At 32.6% G+C, this 18,782-nt stretch overlaps 1 protein-coding gene across 2 annotated transcripts in view; it reads right to left on the bottom strand.

The window, feature by feature from the left end:
- The window catches only part of LMBRD1 (LMBR1 domain containing 1), a 78,203-nt gene that overhangs the window by 44,972 nt on the left and 14,449 nt on the right, over positions 1–18,782 (bottom strand). For both annotated transcript variants that reach the window (XM_006926406.2, XM_015600644.2), the window contains exons 3-5: positions 17,582–17,642; positions 4,373–4,470; positions 1,980–2,047 (exon numbers count right to left, since the gene is read on the bottom strand). In XM_006926406.2, the coding sequence (XP_006926468.1) occupies positions 1,980–2,047; positions 4,373–4,470; positions 17,582–17,642 (227 nt within the window). The remainder of the gene's footprint in view (positions 1–1,979; positions 2,048–4,372; positions 4,471–17,581; positions 17,643–18,782) is intronic.

Genomic DNA, 18,782 nt, shown 5'->3' with positions numbered 1-18,782 from the left:
AATGCACATACTCTCCCCTATTATCAGTGTCCTTGGCTGATGCCTGCCTCAAATATCAATGAGAAAACAGAAGCCAATAAGAAAGGAACTCTCATTTGTGCATCAAACCTATGAACCTACCTGTACCTCTTTTCATTTTTATCCCTCTTACAATAGAGGAAAGATCCTTCACCTGAATCAAAGCCTTCCACCTATATAGATGCTCTGGATGGCATTTCTTCTGGCCCATTATCCACCTGATAGCCAACATTATCAATTCAACTACGAAAGGATCCTAGTACTGAGAAAGGCAGAAGGAGGCAGAGGAAGTAATATTTAACAATCACTGTCTTATCTCTCACATTTTACAAAGGCTAAAACTCATTTTCTCATTGGAGTTAGATGTTACTATTGGGAGAGCAGAAACTAAAATTTAAGTTTCCCAATGCCTGATCTAGTGGCTTACTAAATATCTCTTCCAGAAAGACTATAAAATGTACCATGAACCAAACTGAGCTATTGATAATTCTCCACCAAACCCTCTCTTCCTTCAGATCTGCCTATCTCAGTTGATGACAACTTCACCCTTTCTGTGTAGTAAAAAACTTGGCCTTGCCCAAAAAGAGATCTGAATTTGCCCATGGTCCTAGGAGATAATGTGTCACATCCGATAGGAATGTCTTTGTTTAGGGCAGAGGCTAGCCTAAACAATCTTAGGTGGTGGGCCAGAAAGACCAACCAGGAGATTTAGGGTCATGTGGCATCAGCTGACCTTGATTGCCATGTGGGCGATCAACCAGCCATACCTACATAATAGCATCCCAATAAAAACTCTGAGCACCAAGACTCCTGTGAGCTTCCCTAGTTAGAAATACTCCCAGCATGTCTAGGTTGATGCCAGAAAGGCAGCATGTCCTGAAGACAACAGAAACTTCATATTTGGAATTCTCCTAGACTCTGCCCTTTAAAAGGCCCCCCAAAAAAAGATTTTTAAAAATATTTTCAATAGCTAAAATAAATAGCAAAACCACTAAAAATGTCCTTTCAACAAACACTATTTTTTATGACACATCAAGGCAGGCAAAGTGACTTGGAAATATGCCTTGACTATAGAACATCTGAATTCTAAGAACTCCTAGAACAACAAAAAGTCACTGACCAGTTTTATTCTCAACGCAAATTGTATTCAATAAATGAAGCTTTTCATTTATTGAAATTTCTGATATCAAATTTTAAACAGAAACTTTAAAAATCTAATTAGCACTTCATATATTTCCTAACATAAAAAAAAGAATCAAGACAATTTAATAAGAATAAATGTCTTCCATTAAAAAGAACAAATGTTTGCCAAAGAAAATTTTAAATGTATAAAAAAATGTATAAAAAATGTATAAAAAAACTTTACTGATATCAGTATAAAAATTTAAGGAAGAAGAATTAAGGAAGAACTCATTGACGAAGATTAATTCCAAGTTTTAAAGATCAATGAATCAAATCTAAAAAGATGCACAGACACGGATTTTCATCAGTGCTGTTTATAAGAATGAAAAAACTGCAAACATCATAAATGTCCAAGTAATCGTCACTAGAAAATCAGTCAGATAAATTGTTATATCTTAAGGGACTACACAATACAGACAACATTGATGGACCTATATTTATTATACTGATGAGAGACCTATAATATGTCAAAAAGTAGATTATCAAGAATTACATAAAATATAACCACAGTTGTGTAAAATTATGTGAGGATATATGGATGAGAGAGAGGCACTCTGCATGTATTTGAGGAGCACATAAAAAAGTCTAGATAGAACACTAACCAAAAAAGATTATGGTTATTACTGGTGGTGATTTAAAAAAGGTAGTTTGTTGGGGTTTTTTTTACATTTTGTTTTTTCTTTCCTAGATTTTTCTGAATGAATTGTTATTGTTGTCGTTGTTGTTATTACTAAAATAATGTTATTTTCCTTTTCAGGGGAAAAAAAAACAAGACTTACCCAACTAAAAGAAGAAGTGCGCAAATCACAGCAAATCCCAAAGTATACTTAAGTGCCGTTTTAATTTGCTAGATGTCAAGGGGGAAAAAGTATACCATTTAGTAAGACTTTTAAAATATAAAATATTCTTGCTGCAGTGTAACAGTATTTTTACATCAAATGTACGCTTATACTCAACTGTGTAAAGGTTCCTTTGTTGAAAAAAAATCTTAAAATTTAAAGAAAAACAATGTATATGCCACATCTTAAGTATCTTTGCAAACCACACTAGCTTTTAAAATCTTTTCAATGGTTAGATCTTATAAAAAGCAGTACCCTTAAAGCATAATTAATTCTCTAATGAGTATCTTTAGTAAAATTATCAGAATATTTAATAAATTATTTTCCCAAAAAGGGAATAATCAAAATCCACGATGCCCCTACCCCGATTCACCAAACTGGGTTATAATAATTATAATAAATATTTAACATATATACATGTGGGTAGGTATATATGTATGTGTATATATATAACATAATATACATTTATGTAAACTATATTAAAAACACATACATAAATATATAAAACATATTATCATACCAGGTCTGTTCTAAGAACTTTACATATGTTAACTCATTTCATTTTCACAACAACCCTGAGACAGGTGTTCTCATCCTTACTTTAGAGATTAAAAAGCTGAGGCCCAGAGAGGTTAAATAATTTGCCAAAAGTCACACAGGTGGTTAAGTAATTAAAAAAGAACCTGAAACCAGGAATTCAGGTCTTTAAAGTCTGCTTTGCTTGGTGACCAGAGTGTAATGCAAATAAAGAAAAACACAAAGCTGGACATCCTAAATATGGAAAGAAAAGTTAATCTCAAAGAAAACGTTAAATCAGTGAGAAAAAACATTGTTTCTAAAAATGACCTTTTGAAAGTTAAATTCATGCCTCACATGATAAATGCTTGTTCGCAAAGGAGTTAAGATAGGGGAAAAAAAACACTAAAATAAAGGTAAGGAGGATCTTAAGATCAACAAAAGGGCTGGAGAAGACGCACTTTAGAATAGTGAATAGAGAGAAAGCTTCTATCTCATTCAGTTTTTAATATTAAATTTGTAATCAACCACTCTACCTTACACACCTTGGGTTTTCCAATATAGTTACATATCTGCAAATAATAATTTTGACTTTCTTTATAAATAGTTAAACACCTTATTTTTTTTCTCTAACAAATTATACTAATTACCACTCTGGGAATCATTTGAAATATTGCTGATGCACTTGCTCCTGATCTTAATGCAAATGCTCCTTTTTTTAAGGTTTTAATAAACATGATTAAGCGTAATGCTGGTTTTTGAGTCAATATTTGTTTTTATACTTAAATACAAAACATAAACAAGTTATAAAACAAATTCCTGTAACTCAATAAAAAGACAAAAGATATTTATACTTTTTATGCTGCTTTTTTCCCCCCTTAAATCAAAAGTAAAATGTTCAATTTTGGCAAATATTTTTCCAAATACAATTTCTTCTTTGACCTATTAAATGACTAACTATATATTAATAGATGTGCTGATTCTAAACCATCCATGCAATCTAGAGATAGACCCAACTGAGTTATACTATATTAATGTATTAAGACAGCCCTGCATTCAATTTACTAATATTTTAGTTAAGATTTTTATACCAAAACTTAAATAATACTGGTCTACAGGTTTGGGGCAGGCGTACGTGCTATATTTATCAGGTTTTTTCATCAATGTTCTCCTGGACTAGTAAGAATAGTCTGCAAGTATTCCGTTATGCCCTAGAACAGGGGTCAGCAAACTACATCTTGGTGGGCCACATCTAACCCACCTCCTATTTTACTGGATCACATCATGCTCATTAAGTACTGTTTCTGGCTACTTTCACTCTACAACAGCAGAGTTGAGTAGTTAAGACAGAGACTATATGGCCCTCAAAGCCTAAAAGACTTACTATTCGGCCTTTTACAGAAAAGTCAGCCGATCCCCACTCTAGAATTGGTGTGTCTAGAACAATAGTCACAAATCACACGCAGCTACTGAGCACCTGAAATATGGCCAGTTTGAATTGGGATGTGTTGTAAGTGTAAAATACACTTTAAATTTAAAAATAGTGCAAAAAAAGAAATTTAGTATCTTAATATGTTTTGATCCTATTTGAAACAACACTGGAACATGACATTAAATACAATGTATCGTTAAAATAATTTCAACTGTTCCTTTCTACTTATTTTAATGTGGCTACTAGGAAATTTAAAATTTCACATTTTGTTTCTATTAGACAACACTGCTATAAAATAAATTCAAGCAGAGTCACATCATTCTCTGAAAAAGGAAGAAATAATCTTGCCTCCCTAAACTGAGAACTCTAAAATAAAGATACTTACAGTGCATTTACTAGTATCATCATCATCCTTTTCCTCATAGTAGAAGTAGACAAAAGGAATCCAGAGGAACACACAGAATAATATAACAGAATATAAGGCTGTGGAAAGAAATAATAAACTTAGTTCTACTAAATACCTATGAACTTAATAACTGTTATATACATATATGTATCTTCTATATATGTATACACTCAAATACCAAATTCACCCCATCTGATCCTTATACCAATAACTCTATATAAATATGTAATATACAAATCAGCCTTTCTTGATCTCTGTCCCAAGAAATCAATAACACTATCAGATAACAAATCAAAATTCAAGCAAACTATGGAGCAATTTAACAATAATGATAATTGTGTCAATAACACTTGTAGCAGCTAATATCTGAGCTCTTTCTACATACTCAACAACACAGTGCTAAGAACTTCTTGTGAACCATCCACCTCATTTAAATGTAGTTCGACTTTTATATTTCTTCCAACTTAAAATTGAGTACAGTTGACACAACTGTTACAGTTGTCTATCACTCAGGTTAAAGAAACAGCTATAATTATTATATACACTGTCTTTTGAAACAAGTAATTTCCCTAATCTAAATTTAAATAATCAGTATTATGAAACTGATCTTATACAAATTAAGATAGAAAAAAGAATTGCAAAATAGTAAAATTAGATTCAAAGTTAACTGATATGAATTACTATTTATGTTTTAAAATAATGTTGGATTTGAGATACTTTCAACCAGTAGAAAATCAAAATACTTCTCTTAATTTATATGAAACTTAAAATCTGAACGGCCAAAGATAGAGTATATTTAACAATTAAAACAGCATCAACAAATTTTTGAGACTTAACAAAACCTAAAAAACCTGATCTTCAAATATTCTGTGTATTTAAATTTATCTGCATATATGTAACTTCATGTAAATAATAGTAACAATATAATTATATAAAGCAATCACAGGATGATAATTATATTCCTTTGTAAAAGATATAATAAAATCTCCATTACTTATTCTGTTGGAAGGGATAATTGAGTTATATAATTTTCAAACATGACCTTAAAATTTCCTAGCATTACCTCATTTATCTGGAGGCCACTTATGATACAGCCTCCACTGAATGGAACAATAGCTAAAAATCTCAGAGCAAACACAGCCCTAAATAACCAACAGAAAGGTCAGAGTTAATTTATACTAAGCAATCACAAAATGACTATCAGCATACTGAATTTTGGCACTACAGATATTTAGCGAAATTTATGCAGTCTTTTAATGTTATGAGAAACTAATCATTAAGGGTAATGAATATTGGTGTTTCTACTACAAACCAAGGAGTATTTAGTATTAAATTTCTATTACAAATCTAAGAACCAATGGAAATAAACATACATGCAAAAAAGTAAGTATTCTAAAAGCTTTAAAAATTAAAAACAAAAGAACAAGACTATAAATCACCCTTAATACCATACCGCTGTTAGGATTTAGATAATAAAATAATTTGTATATAACAGGAAAAAACCTTAATTAGCATAACAAAGTTTAATGGGTAGATAGCCACATGCCAAAAACTTTGATAAGTGAACAGACACAGTAAGGTTTGGGTTCAGTCTCAGTATGTTGCTTGTGTCTACTACTTAGTGACCTTGGCCTTTAGATAGCCAAAAAACCTAATGACTATTTCATAAACATTCCTAGTATTCCTGAACTTGTGTGATAAATAATCTTATAACTACATAAGTCACCATTGTACTCAATTAGCATAACAAGGTATATATTCCTATAACTCAATAATATATAAATAACTTTTTTTAAATGGACAAAAGACCAAGAGATTCTTCTCCATAAAAGATAAACAAAATGGCCAACAAGCACATTTTAAAAGGTGCTCATCGTCATTAGGAAGATGTAAACTAAACCCCAAATGAGACCCATTAAAATGGCTAAAATTAAACTGATAATACCAAATGTTGCCAAGAATGTAGAACAACTGACATTCTCACACTTTGCTGGAGGAAGTATAAAATGGCACAACACCATATAAAACTGTTTAGTAGTTTCTTACCAAACTAAGCATACACCTACCATATAATCCAACAATTCTATTCCTCTAGCACTGAAGTATACCAACATATACAAAGTGTTTCTGCCCAGAGAAGCCTGCCTGAGTTGCAGGGTCCAGGGTTTTTATTGGGTACTTATAATACAAGCACATTTGCCTGAGTGACAAGCTCTGATTACCAAAACTACAGACCCTGCCAAGAAGCAAAGTGAGTATTTACCATAAATTATGTTTTGCACAGTCTAAACTAGGAGCTACTGCATGATTCGTATTCAAAACCACATTATCAATTAGTAACATAAGGAATATTCCAAGGGCTCGGTCCCCAGGTGGTTTGGTCAAAGGTCACCCACACAAACATGCCCTCCTGAAGATATGTGAGAGTTGAACAACATTGAGTAAGCCACATTAACATTTTCACAAGAAAGTTCACAGTAATACTAAACACAGTGACAAAAACTGTAAATGATCCAAACATCTAACAAGAGGTGAATGGATAAGCAAAATGAGTGTTACATTCATACAAAAGACTATTTTACAGCAATAAAAAAGAATTGACAGATACATGAGAAAAGGATGAATCTTACAGACTTTATGTTGAATAAAACAAGCCTAGACACCAGAGTACAATTTCTATGATTGTATTTAAGTAAGTTCTAGAACTGGCAAAACTAATACAACATGACAAAGTCCAAAAAGTGGTTGAGGCAGCTGCTAACTGTAAAAAGAGATAAGGATGTACAGCAAGCTAAACTCTCAGATGTTGCTGTTAGGAATATCAAGAAAAAGACAGTTTCTAGAAATCAATGCCTGACGGAAGACAGTGGGAAGCACACACTGTTCTGAAGAGATTATATTATCCCCTCAACAGTCTGTGACTCAAAATAGGTATAGAACAACTGCTCTAAATCTTTGTTTCCCTGATCACACATTCTCAGCTACCTTCTGGTTATCTGATTGTTCTTCCTTAGGGTCCTTCGTAAAGATATCTTCCTTTAGCCCATAAATGTTAAACTGTAAAGACAGAATTAAATTACCATTTTTATGTGTTTCAGATCAGTTCTAATGTCAAGTTGGGCTTATATATCTGTAAATGAAAAAAAAAAAAAAATGCTGCTACCACTATCATGAAACAGAGAAATTGCTTTTCATGTTCTACTTCAAACTAACAGCTATTTTCAAAAGAAAATTATTCTCAACTCCAACAGTGATAACACTCTCATATCCTGACATCTTTATAAAGTATGCTTTTACTTGTAAATGTTTTTGTTAAATGATTGCTACCAGCAAGTAAGAGATAAGCAGACCATTTGCTTTAACAGTCCACTCACATCAAAGAAAACATATTAAGAAAAAATTTTAAAATCTCATGTCCACAGAAATTGGCAAAAATTAAACTCATAAAACAAAGTCTTTTTAAAAATAACTTATCATAAACCAGCATAAACAAGTGAACAGAGAGCCATGGACAAAAATCATGGCAAAGAATGCATGACGGTTCTTGTGAATTTTAAAATGCACACAAAGCAAACAATCTACCTTTTAAAAACTGTTTTCATTAAATTATAACACATGAAAAGTAAATTGGATAAATTAGGCTTTTGAATTTTTAGACACTGTTTATTCCTCCCAACTACCAATGAAAACACTAAGACAAAGAATAACTTAGTCAACATTGTGATAGTATAATTAATCATTACAAAGCTTTTTGTTTTAGAGGGTCAAAGTATAAAGATGTTTTGGGAACTCTAAAAAGCCTTCTAAAATTATTCTATTTACTCAGCTTAAGAAATCTGGGGTCAAGACTGCTAGAAACATATCCAATACCCATTTTCCTTTCAGTTGTCCTTCCCCCTTCCTCCTGGTTCCTGCCTGAAATAGATACATCACAGCTTAAACTTCAGCCACTATTTTGGATTCTGTGATAACCTTAAGATAAAACTCATAACTAAGGATAGAAAGCAGAGTAGAAACAAGCTTAGGACTCCCATGATGCCACGATGCTGCCATACCAGCCCTGGAAAGCCTATCTCCAGACTAATTTTAAGTGAGACTGAAAAACCACTATACTATTTAAGCCATGTATTTCCAAACTGTTCTGTTCAAAGGAGCCAGGTGTCATTCCTGAAACAGAATATGGTACAAAAAATGGGAGAGCCCAAACATTGACTCCTGAACTATCCTGAGCCATTAGTGCTCTTGCCTGTGAGGGCTAAGTGTAAAGCTCTCAATTAACTTTTGCCATTGAACATGGTAGTAGCATCGTGAGGTGCCACAGGATCCTGTGGTTTCAAGATATACTTGTCTTCAGTATATAGCAGCAACCCTGCTTCCCTTAATCATCAGCATAAATCACTCCAACTGATATGGTAACTGGTACTGCCTATTCATTCTATGAAATAAAGAGATAAAAATGGTCAAGTAGAAATCATACCTCCTAATTCAATAAAACTATTGTTTCATCCTTGCTAGAGATACTCTTATATGGCTATTAGGAATTCTAAACCAGTAGAATTCAGCTGTGACACAGTAAAAAACAAAAGGCTTGTGAGTAGTTCACTAGGAATAATAGTACAAACTGCCATGCTGAGTTATTGGTAACATGTACACAGATTATGGGAGAAAGAACCATATAGTGCTCTCTGGTCCACAGCATTCTCTAAAAGAGGGAGAGAGCACTTCTCAATTCATTGTATGAAGCTAGCAATCTTAATACCCAAACCTGATAAGAGTAAGATAAAGGAAAATTAAAGACCAGTCTCATCTCTGACCAACGTGGGTTCGTCCTTGGAATGAAAAATTAGATGAAGTATAACCTATCCATGTAACACATCAGTTAAAAGAATTTTAAAAACAAACAAAAACTGATGATTATCTCCCCCAATAAAATATATTCAATTCAACAAACACCGAGTATGTTCCAGGCATTATTCTAGGGGTCATGAATATGGCTAAATCAAAATTCAGAAGTCTCTATTTTCATAAGGCTTACTTCTTGCAAGGAAAAGGCAACCTCTACAAGCCAAGAAGAAGGACTTCACCAGAAACTGAATTTGCTAGCACCATAATCTTGTATTTCTCAGGCTCCAGAACTGAGAAATAAATGTCTGTTGTTTAAGTCACCTAGTCTATGAAATTTTGTTGTAGTAGCCTTAGCTAAAACATAGCCATTCTAGCAGATGTGCAGCTGAACATCTTTTAATAGATTTATAAGTAATTTATATATCTTTATTGGTGAAATACCTATTCAAATATTTTGCTCTCTTTTTTTAATTAAGTTGCTTGTGTAATTAATGGTTGGTAAGAGTTGTTTACATATTCCGACAAACCCTTTACAAGATATATGATCTGCAAAAATTTTACCTGTAGCTGACCTTCATTTTTTAGATTGTGTTTCTTAAAGAACAAAGTGTTTAATTTTGATAAAGCAGAATTTATCAAGGTTTCTCTTATGAGTAATGCTTTTGGTGTCATATCTAAGAACTCTTGTCTATGCCAACATCATGAAGTTATATCCTTTGATTTCTAGAATTATACTGTTTTATAGTTAGTTTTAAAATCCAATAGTGTAATTCTCTAATGTTATTCTTTTTCAAATTGTTTTTGGCTACTCTAGATCCTTTCATTTCTCAATAAATTTTAGGATCTACTTGTCAATTTCTTTAAAAAATAAAAAAAATAAAAGGCTGTGGGTCAATTTGAAGAAAAACTCCTTTAACTGCTATCTTTACAATACTATGTCTTCCAATACATTAATATGAAATATCACTTTATTTACATCTTTAATTTCTACCAACAATTTTTTGTAGTTTTCAGTGTATAAGTCTTACACTTCTTTTGTTAAGTGTATTCTCAAGTTTTTTTTTTTTTTCTTTTTGATTCTTTGTGAATGGAATTGTTTTATTTGTTCTGTTTGAATTGTTAGTTTCTAGTTTTCATGTTGATCTTGCAACCTGTGAGCCTGCTAAACTTGCTTATTGGTTCTATTTGTCTTAATATAATTCCTTGAGATGTTCTATATATAGGATCTCATGTCAGCTCAGAAAATAAGAGTCTTAATTCTTCCTCTTCAGTCTGAATGCTTTTATTTATTTGGACTTATTGCACTGGCTAGAATCCCCATTACAAAGTTGAACAGCATTGGTGAGAGCAGACATTCTTGCCTTGTTCCTTCCTAATCTTCGAGGAAAAGCATTCAATCTTTCACCACCAAATATAACATTAGCAGTAGGTCATTCACAGATGATCTTTCTCAGATTGAGTAAGTTCCCTTCTATAAGTAGTTAGCTGAGTGTTTCTATCAGCAATAGATACTGGATTTTGTAAACATACATGATTTTCATATCTGTTGAGATGATCATGTGGTTTTTCGCCTTTATTCTATGAATATGGTATTGTTACATGAATTGATTTTTGGATATTAAACCAACCTTGCATTCTTAGGATGAATCCTACTTTATCATGGTATATAAAAATGTAATGCTAAATTTAGTTTCTTAAAATTTTGTTAAGGATTTTGTATCTACATCCATGAGGATATTAGCCCATAGTCTCCTTTTCTTGTGATATATTTGTCTGATTTTGGTGTCAGGGTAGTAATGGCCTCCAGAGTGTGTTCTGAAGTGTTTCCTCCTCTATTTGGAAAGAATTTGGATATTTTGGGGTGTGTAAGGGGCTGGTATAATTTGTATAAATGTATGATAGAACTCACTAGTGAAGAAATCTGGGTGTGGGAATTTCTTTGTAGGAACATTTTAAATAACTAATTCAATTAATTCAATTTCTTTACTTGCTACAGGGCTATTTCTTCATGAGTCAGTTTTGGTAATTTATGTCTTTCTAGGAATTTTTCCACTTCATCCATCTGTCTGATTTTTTGGTATAAAGTTCTTCGTAGTATTCCTTTACAATCCTTTTAATTTCTGTAAAGTTGGCAGTAATATCCTCTTTCATTCCTTATTTTGATAATTTGTATCTTCCGCCTCTCTTTCTCCATTCCCATTTCTCCCTTCTCTCCCCTCCCCCTGCTTCTTTCCCCATTTTCCCTCCTCCTCCTTTCTCTCTCCTTCCCTTCCTCCTCCTCTTTCCTCCCTCCTCCTTCTTCCTCTCCTTCCTCTCCCATCTTCTCCCTCCTCCTCTTTGCCCCTGCTCCCGCTCTCCCTCATTCCTCTCCCTTTCAATCGAGCTAAAGAATTTACCAATTTTATTATTTTTCAAAGAACCTATCATTCATTTGGTTTTTTTTTCTTTTTTTTTTTGTTTGTGATTTCATTTGATTTCTGCTCTAACCATTATTTTCTTTCTTCTGCTTGCTTACAGTTCACTTTGCTTTCCTTTTTCTAGTTTACTAAAGTAAAAGTTCAGGCACTTGAGACTTCTTTTCTAATAGAGAAATTCTAATAGAGGAATTAAAGCTGCAAATTATCCCCTAAGCACTGTTTTAGCTGCACCTCATAAATTTTAAGATGTTGCACTTTAATTTTTACTCAGTTCAAAACATAACCAAGCTGGGGTGGTAAGGAGAAAGGTAACAGATCTAGCCTAAAATACTACAGACTACCACTATCCTTACCAGTTTTCACGTATAAACACTTTTCACTGTTGTATACCTTCAGTTCATTTCCAAAACTCTAAATTGTTTTTTTGTCCATTTTCTCATGCTTTTGGAGAGAAGATCTACCAATCTTATCATCTAGTCATGTATAAAATCACACTCTCAGATTGTTCAATCTCAACAACATGGAAGTAGTGCTTTTAAGAAGAGACATGAGAGCACTTGCTTTCTCTCTCTCTGCTCTCTACCATGTAAAGACAGACCAAGAAGGCAGCCATCTGCGACCAGGAAATAGGTCCACACCAGACACCAGATCTATCAGCATCTTGATCTTAGACAGTAGTGAAAAGTGGTCAGATTCTGAATAAATTTTGAAAATCAAACACAGGAAAATGTCCTGCCATATTTGATTTTAAAAAAATGTGAAAAATTCGACTCAAGGATGACTTCAAGGTTTTTGGCCTGAGCAACTTTATCCTTCTAGTTGTTATTCACTGAAACGAGGAAATTTATATAGCATAACAGAATAAGGGGCAGTTGTTTTAAAAATGTTAAATTTCAGATGTTTTTAACTTGTTGGTAGAATTTGTCATTAACAACCGGACACAGAAATATGTTGTTCGAGAGAGGTCTGCACAAAGATTTGAATCTGGGAGTTTGGCATATGGATGGTATTCAGAATCAAGCAACAGTATAAGGTCATCAAGGGATTAACTAAGATAGAGAACAAGTCCAAAAGTTGAACCCTGGGACACATTAACATTAAAGACGTCAGGAAGAAGGGGAAGAACCAGCAAACACTCAAAAAGTACAACCAGAAGTGTAAAAAGAAAACTCAAGAGCATGTGTCTCTCTTTCTCTCCTGGAGTGTTAAGAAAAGTTTATGACATTAATGTAACAAATTAGTATTTTGTTTAGAGACACAATGTACAAGTCACACAAGCAATAAGTCCAAGAAAAACACTTGTATTCTTAATATTTCCCCTTGGAAACAAATTCTTAGGCCACTAAATCTCGAGAAGTCATTATCTAGAGAATCCATTGAGCAAACCTCACCAGAAACCATTTAGAAAACTCCCCCTGTGATAAAGAACCTTCTTCTAAAAAGGGATATGGAAAGCAGGAGAAAGGATACAACTATTATCTTATCAAAAAGAACTTTATAGACCTGAATGAAAAAACAATCCCCCAAATTAATCCCAACCTTTCTCTCTTGTCTGGAAATGCAATGAAATATATTAGAGGTGTTTTCAAGACAATAAAGTGTCAAAAAGATGTAAATTTAATGAGATGCTAGGTCAATTATTTCATTATTAATTTTCCCATATCATTGCACAGAGGTTTATTTCTCTCACTCTCTTAGCTGATTTAAATTAAAATAGCCAATAACACCTATTTAGCACTAACCACAGATCTCACACTCTTAATACTATGAAGTAGGTATTACGCTATTGTTTTTTTTTCGGTGGAAAAATCATAAAGATAATCATAAAGATAAATGATTTCAAGAGCCCATGGTACTCTTCTCAAATTAGAAACTAGGAGGTTGTAAACTTTAGGTTCAAAATACATAGTAAAGACTTCAGGTTCAATTTTTCAGCAATTAGCCAATAAGAAACAAGGAGAAACTTCTTAAGGACTCTCTTAGGTGCTCTAAAAGGCCTGGCGCAGAAATAAATACGCACACACTTTGAAACTCTCTCCTATTTTCACTACAAAATTGCTTAATAGAAAAAAGTAAGAACTTATTAAACCATAATAATCTGGGATTATTTAAATAAGAATATCCATACAATGGAAAACAATGTAGTAAAGTTTTTCTTTTTCTTTTTTTCTTTTTCATTATTATACATGTAAAAGATCATCACAGTAGCAGTATTTGAAATGGCCAAAAACAGTACAATCCAACTGATCATCAATGTTAGAATGGATAACAAACTATATGTTATTAAAATGGAATACTACACAACAATGAGAATTGATATAATACTATTACCTGCAATCTACAGATGAATCTCAAAAATAACGCTGAGCACTAAAGAAACTAAACAGAAAACAATACATACTATATGATTCCGTGCATATCTACACAAAAAAATAATAGCCTGAGAACTGGTGTCAAAAGTGTCTAGAAGGAGTGATAAGGCAACTACAGAAGAGCTGAACACAACAGCCTTGAACAATTCCTACTAATGGTTGGGCTCCCACAATTTCTACAACCCCTGCAATTCAAGCAAAATCAAAATGAGAAGTTAGGAAAAAACATTAAGTAAAAAGAAAATTCACTTAAAAGAAACCAAAGTAGATGGTCGAAAAATTAAAACTAAAAATTTCAACAATGATTAGAGAAAACATTAGAATAAAATTAAAATAAATTACAATCAATAAAAGAATTTAAAGGTAAAAATAACTTTGAAACAAAAACAACTCAGAAAAAGGTTAAATGTATACACAAAAGATAAAAGACTGTGTAAGAGGATCAAACATGAGATTAAAACAGAATTGAAACAAAAAATTCAGACAAAAACAGTTTTACAAGAAAATATAAAAGAAGTTTGAAGACAAAGATGAAGAAATAAAATATTCAAAAGAAAAAAAAGAATGAGTTCTTAAAGTTTCTCAGGTGAGCACAACTTCCTCATTGAAGGAGTCTCTGAGAATAAGGTCCCCATGAGAATAGGGCAAAGGGACAGAAATAAACTTTACCCTCTCTTCCTTCAACAAGCTCCAGACACTATCTCCTCTGTAGGCAGCTTTAGTTAACAGAGGACCGTTAACAAATCAACAGCTGGGGAGTATCTCATGGGTAAAAGCAGCCATGGGCCTGACTTCTGCAAACTTTCCAGGGGGGAAAAAAAAACCAAAGTTCCATTAATATAACTGAAGGTTCTCAAAAATGCAGTTTCCAGACCTTAGAATTAGCAGAGATCCTTTCAGAGTGTCTGCAACATGAAAATTATTTTCATAATAATATTAAAATGTTGTTTGCCTTTCCACTAGCAGTTACTGTATTCTTCACCATCGAGCACTCACCAGCAGTGGGGAGAGGGTGCACTTTTATTCAGGAAAGTCTCTTTGATACATTAATAATTCTATTAGATGTCCACACTTGAGTACACATCTTTTAAATATTTTGTGTGAAGGGAAGTACAGATAAAGCATACTTGTGAGAAGCACTTTTGCTCTTTCAGTTGTGTGCAACACTAATCACTTTTTTTCCAAAGAACACCATTTTACTTAAAAAACAACTGACAGATAAGCAATAGTTATCCAGACTTGAGTATTAGACAGATTTTTTCAAAAAATGATTAAAGTGAGCCTGTCACTTCTAAGAAAATAAGTATTTTTTTGCCAGTGATAAAACTTGAGCTTTCAAAAAAAGTTAACATTTTTGGAAAACTTTAATCTACCACCTTGAGCTTCATATCTTTCCAATATATAAACATGTTTCTGGCATGAACAGTAGTGATGTTAACGGAATGCCAAAGTTAATCAGATTCTCTCTGGATGTAATTTAGCTTTAGCATTATTTGAAAGGTCCCCAGATAATTTCTGAAGCTGCCCTGGAGATTCGCTGCTAAATATTCCCATAGATAACATCTTCAGAACTATTTATTAAAAGGCTTATTTAATAGCAAGCAGCTCTAAGGAAATAATATCCATTTGGATTGTGTCACTCATTAGTAAGGGGATCTTTAACATTTCTAAGTATCAATTTCCTCATCAGCAAAATGTAGAGAATACCTCCAAAAAATGACATTCATGAAAATCAGATAAAACGTTCAATGTGAAAGTCTTCCACAGTGCCTGGCAAGATCAAATGACAAAAATGTGTTGATATATTAGGAGAGATTAGATGAACCATAGAATCTTACAGAAGGGATAGATTAAAATAGTGTTTTGGATTATCTGGTTGTGTAGTCCTCAGGATCCAGGAGGAAACATCTAATAAGAAGTTAGATAATAACTAGCATTTCTGGAGAAACAGCTGAACTTGAGGATACTGACTATACAATCCTTTCAGGCTCCTAGATGTAGGTCACCATCTACATCAAAGTTGAAGGACTATTAGCCATAGCTAAAATAAATACGACTGATTTTATGACAACGACCATTAATATTATCAAATTAAGTCTTCTTGCTTTGATTCTATGATCATCAAGAAATCTCTATTCATAATTTGGCTTCTCATGCAAATTTATTCCCTAGATCAGTGTCTCAACATCCTATCCCAAGGTAGTTATTTCCCACTACAACCCAAATTCTACAGAGAATCAAACTCAAATCCCTAAGTCATCTGCTGTTTATAATGATTAACGTAGCTCCCATGCATTTACTAGGGACATATTATCCTTGGGAGGATTGAGAAAAATTCTCACTAAAATCATTTCCTATAGGCTTAATTCTCTCCATGAAACCAAATGAAAAGGCTGCAGGAATTAACATTCCAGTTTAGAAGTCATTGTAACCTTGGCTATAACAGATTAATCCAGTAGCCTCTAGGTTCAGTAAGGTATGTTTTATGGACCTGTACTGCACTAAGATAAAATCTGGCTTATCTGTCATGTGTTCTACAGCATAAATACACTTAAGGTCAAATAGGAGACAGGCTCCTTCCTCAAAAATTATTTTTAAAGATGTGATTTACATCCTCCCAATAAATTTGTATTGCAAAAGCAACATTCTGCTTGATATAGCACCATTTAAAAAGTTTTAACTTACTTGGTCAAATTTAAATTTTATAATATATATATTTAATGTATTCATCAGAAATAGAAATTCTATAATAAAATACCATGAATACATTTCTGAACTCTACACCAAAGGGATAGAATTTCATAGGTCCTATAGATTTTAGATAAAGAAAAAAGGCAAAGATTAGAACGAAAGCAGCTAAATTAAAATCCAATAAAACACCTTAAAAATTATTCCATCAATAGAAATGTCTACAAATGCTTTTTGTTTCCAATTTACTGTCCTAAAATCTTAACATCTTGATTCAATGCTTAAAAAAAAAAAAAAAATACAACCCTTTCCTAAGTCAGCACTTAATACATTTTTATAAAAGCTCAAGTCTTATGTTTATTAAAAGCGAAACTTTTGGAAACATTTAAGTGGTAATCATAAAGCTTTTATAATCCAACATTAAGGAAGAAAGAAAAAGAAAGGGAGAGAGAGAGAAGGACCAATCAACCATAATCCCCTGGATTAAACTGGCTCTGTACAGTAAAGTTAATGCTACAAACTCCCCCAGAAAGAACACTCGACTAGTGTCAATACTTAGAAAAACTTCTAGGAAACTGAAAATTCTTGAATCAAGAGTACAAGTGGGAAATTGGTAATAGTAACAAAAGAAACTTGAGATTTAAAGTAACTTGATTGAATCTCCACAAAGAAATGCTACAAATGAACCTACATGAAGCAAAATAGGTAACAGAAGTTTCAGGATTATGAGAATGAACGTTATATTACCTATTCTTGGTGATGAACAATAATCTCAAATGTGGTATCAAAATTAAAAGTTTACATGTAGCTTTATTCTACATTTTGGCTAGCACTCCAAAGAGGAAATGAAACTGAAAGATACTTACTATAGTAACCATACAATACAGTGTCCTCAATCTGTTTGCTGACATTAGCATTAGCCCAATCCTAGGACAAAAAGGAAACAATATCAATATTAATGAAGCATACATTGTTTAATTTTATGAATTTTATGAATTTTAATGACTAAATAGCACTCATAAATGTATCATCAACTCAAACAGGTATGGGCAGTGCTTTCAAGACGTGACAAATAAGCAGACAAATTTCATCAGGTAAATGCTGAGATAACACAGTTCTGGGGAAATGCATATAAACAGGAGGCACCTAACTCAGACTGAAGATCAGGGATGGATTTCTCAAAATAACTCTAAACTGAGTCCTGAAGGAAGAGAGGTCATTCTCAGGGAAAAAGAGAAAAATATAGTAGAAAGGAGAGAAGAGAGAATGGAACATATATGAAAAGTCTGGAAAAACTAGATTCATTAGAGCTTTTTTGGAAAGGTAAGAGAAAGCAGGTGAAGTGAGGAGAAGGACAGATTTGAGACTTGTGATTCACGCTAAGTATTTTGAGCTTTGTCCTAAGGACACTGGGAAATAGTGATAATTTTTATGCAGAGTGACAACCAATGATTTGTATTTTAGAAAGAAGATATTTGGGCATAATACACATTTTAAAAAAAAATACTTAAAATAGTCAATCTAAGCTCCACACAAGCTTTCTTAAATTCGTAGTTTAAATTTAGTAATTTAACTTAGAAAATTCATTTAAGTTAATGTTTACAAATAAAATCTGTACATTAATGAATCAGAATTGAGGAATAATGGCAAGTCTTTTTGTTGAATATCCTAAATTTTATGCATATAAAAAATTAAATCTGGAGAGTCTAAGTGACTAGTCATTGCTATAAAGCAGCAAGGCTCAACTCAGTATCTAGGTCAATTTTTTTTCTACATATTTTAAGAGCTCAAGTCAGAATCAACATCCCACTATAAGAACTTTTAAAGAAGGATTTCAACATTTAATTTTCCTAAAATAATTTAGGTTTTTTTTTTTGCTTTTTTGCCTATAAACACCTCTAACAATGAATCTACGAATTCCTTACTGATAAACACTTAAAAGAAGAAAAATATAAAAAATCCAAATTTAGCACTACAAATGCAAAACCTTGATACGCAATGCACAAAAAAATAGCATTTGTCCAGTAGTAATTAATAGGTTAATTAATTTATGTTAACTATGTAAAG

Source organism: Pteropus alecto, unplaced genomic scaffold, assembly GCF_000325575.1.
Source record: "Pteropus alecto unplaced genomic scaffold, ASM32557v1 scaffold7, whole genome shotgun sequence".
NCBI lineage: Eukaryota > Metazoa > Chordata > Mammalia > Chiroptera > Pteropodidae > Pteropus > Pteropus alecto.
The sequence above is the reverse complement of the archived record's forward strand: the minus strand, read 5'-3'. Positions and strand labels throughout refer to the sequence as shown.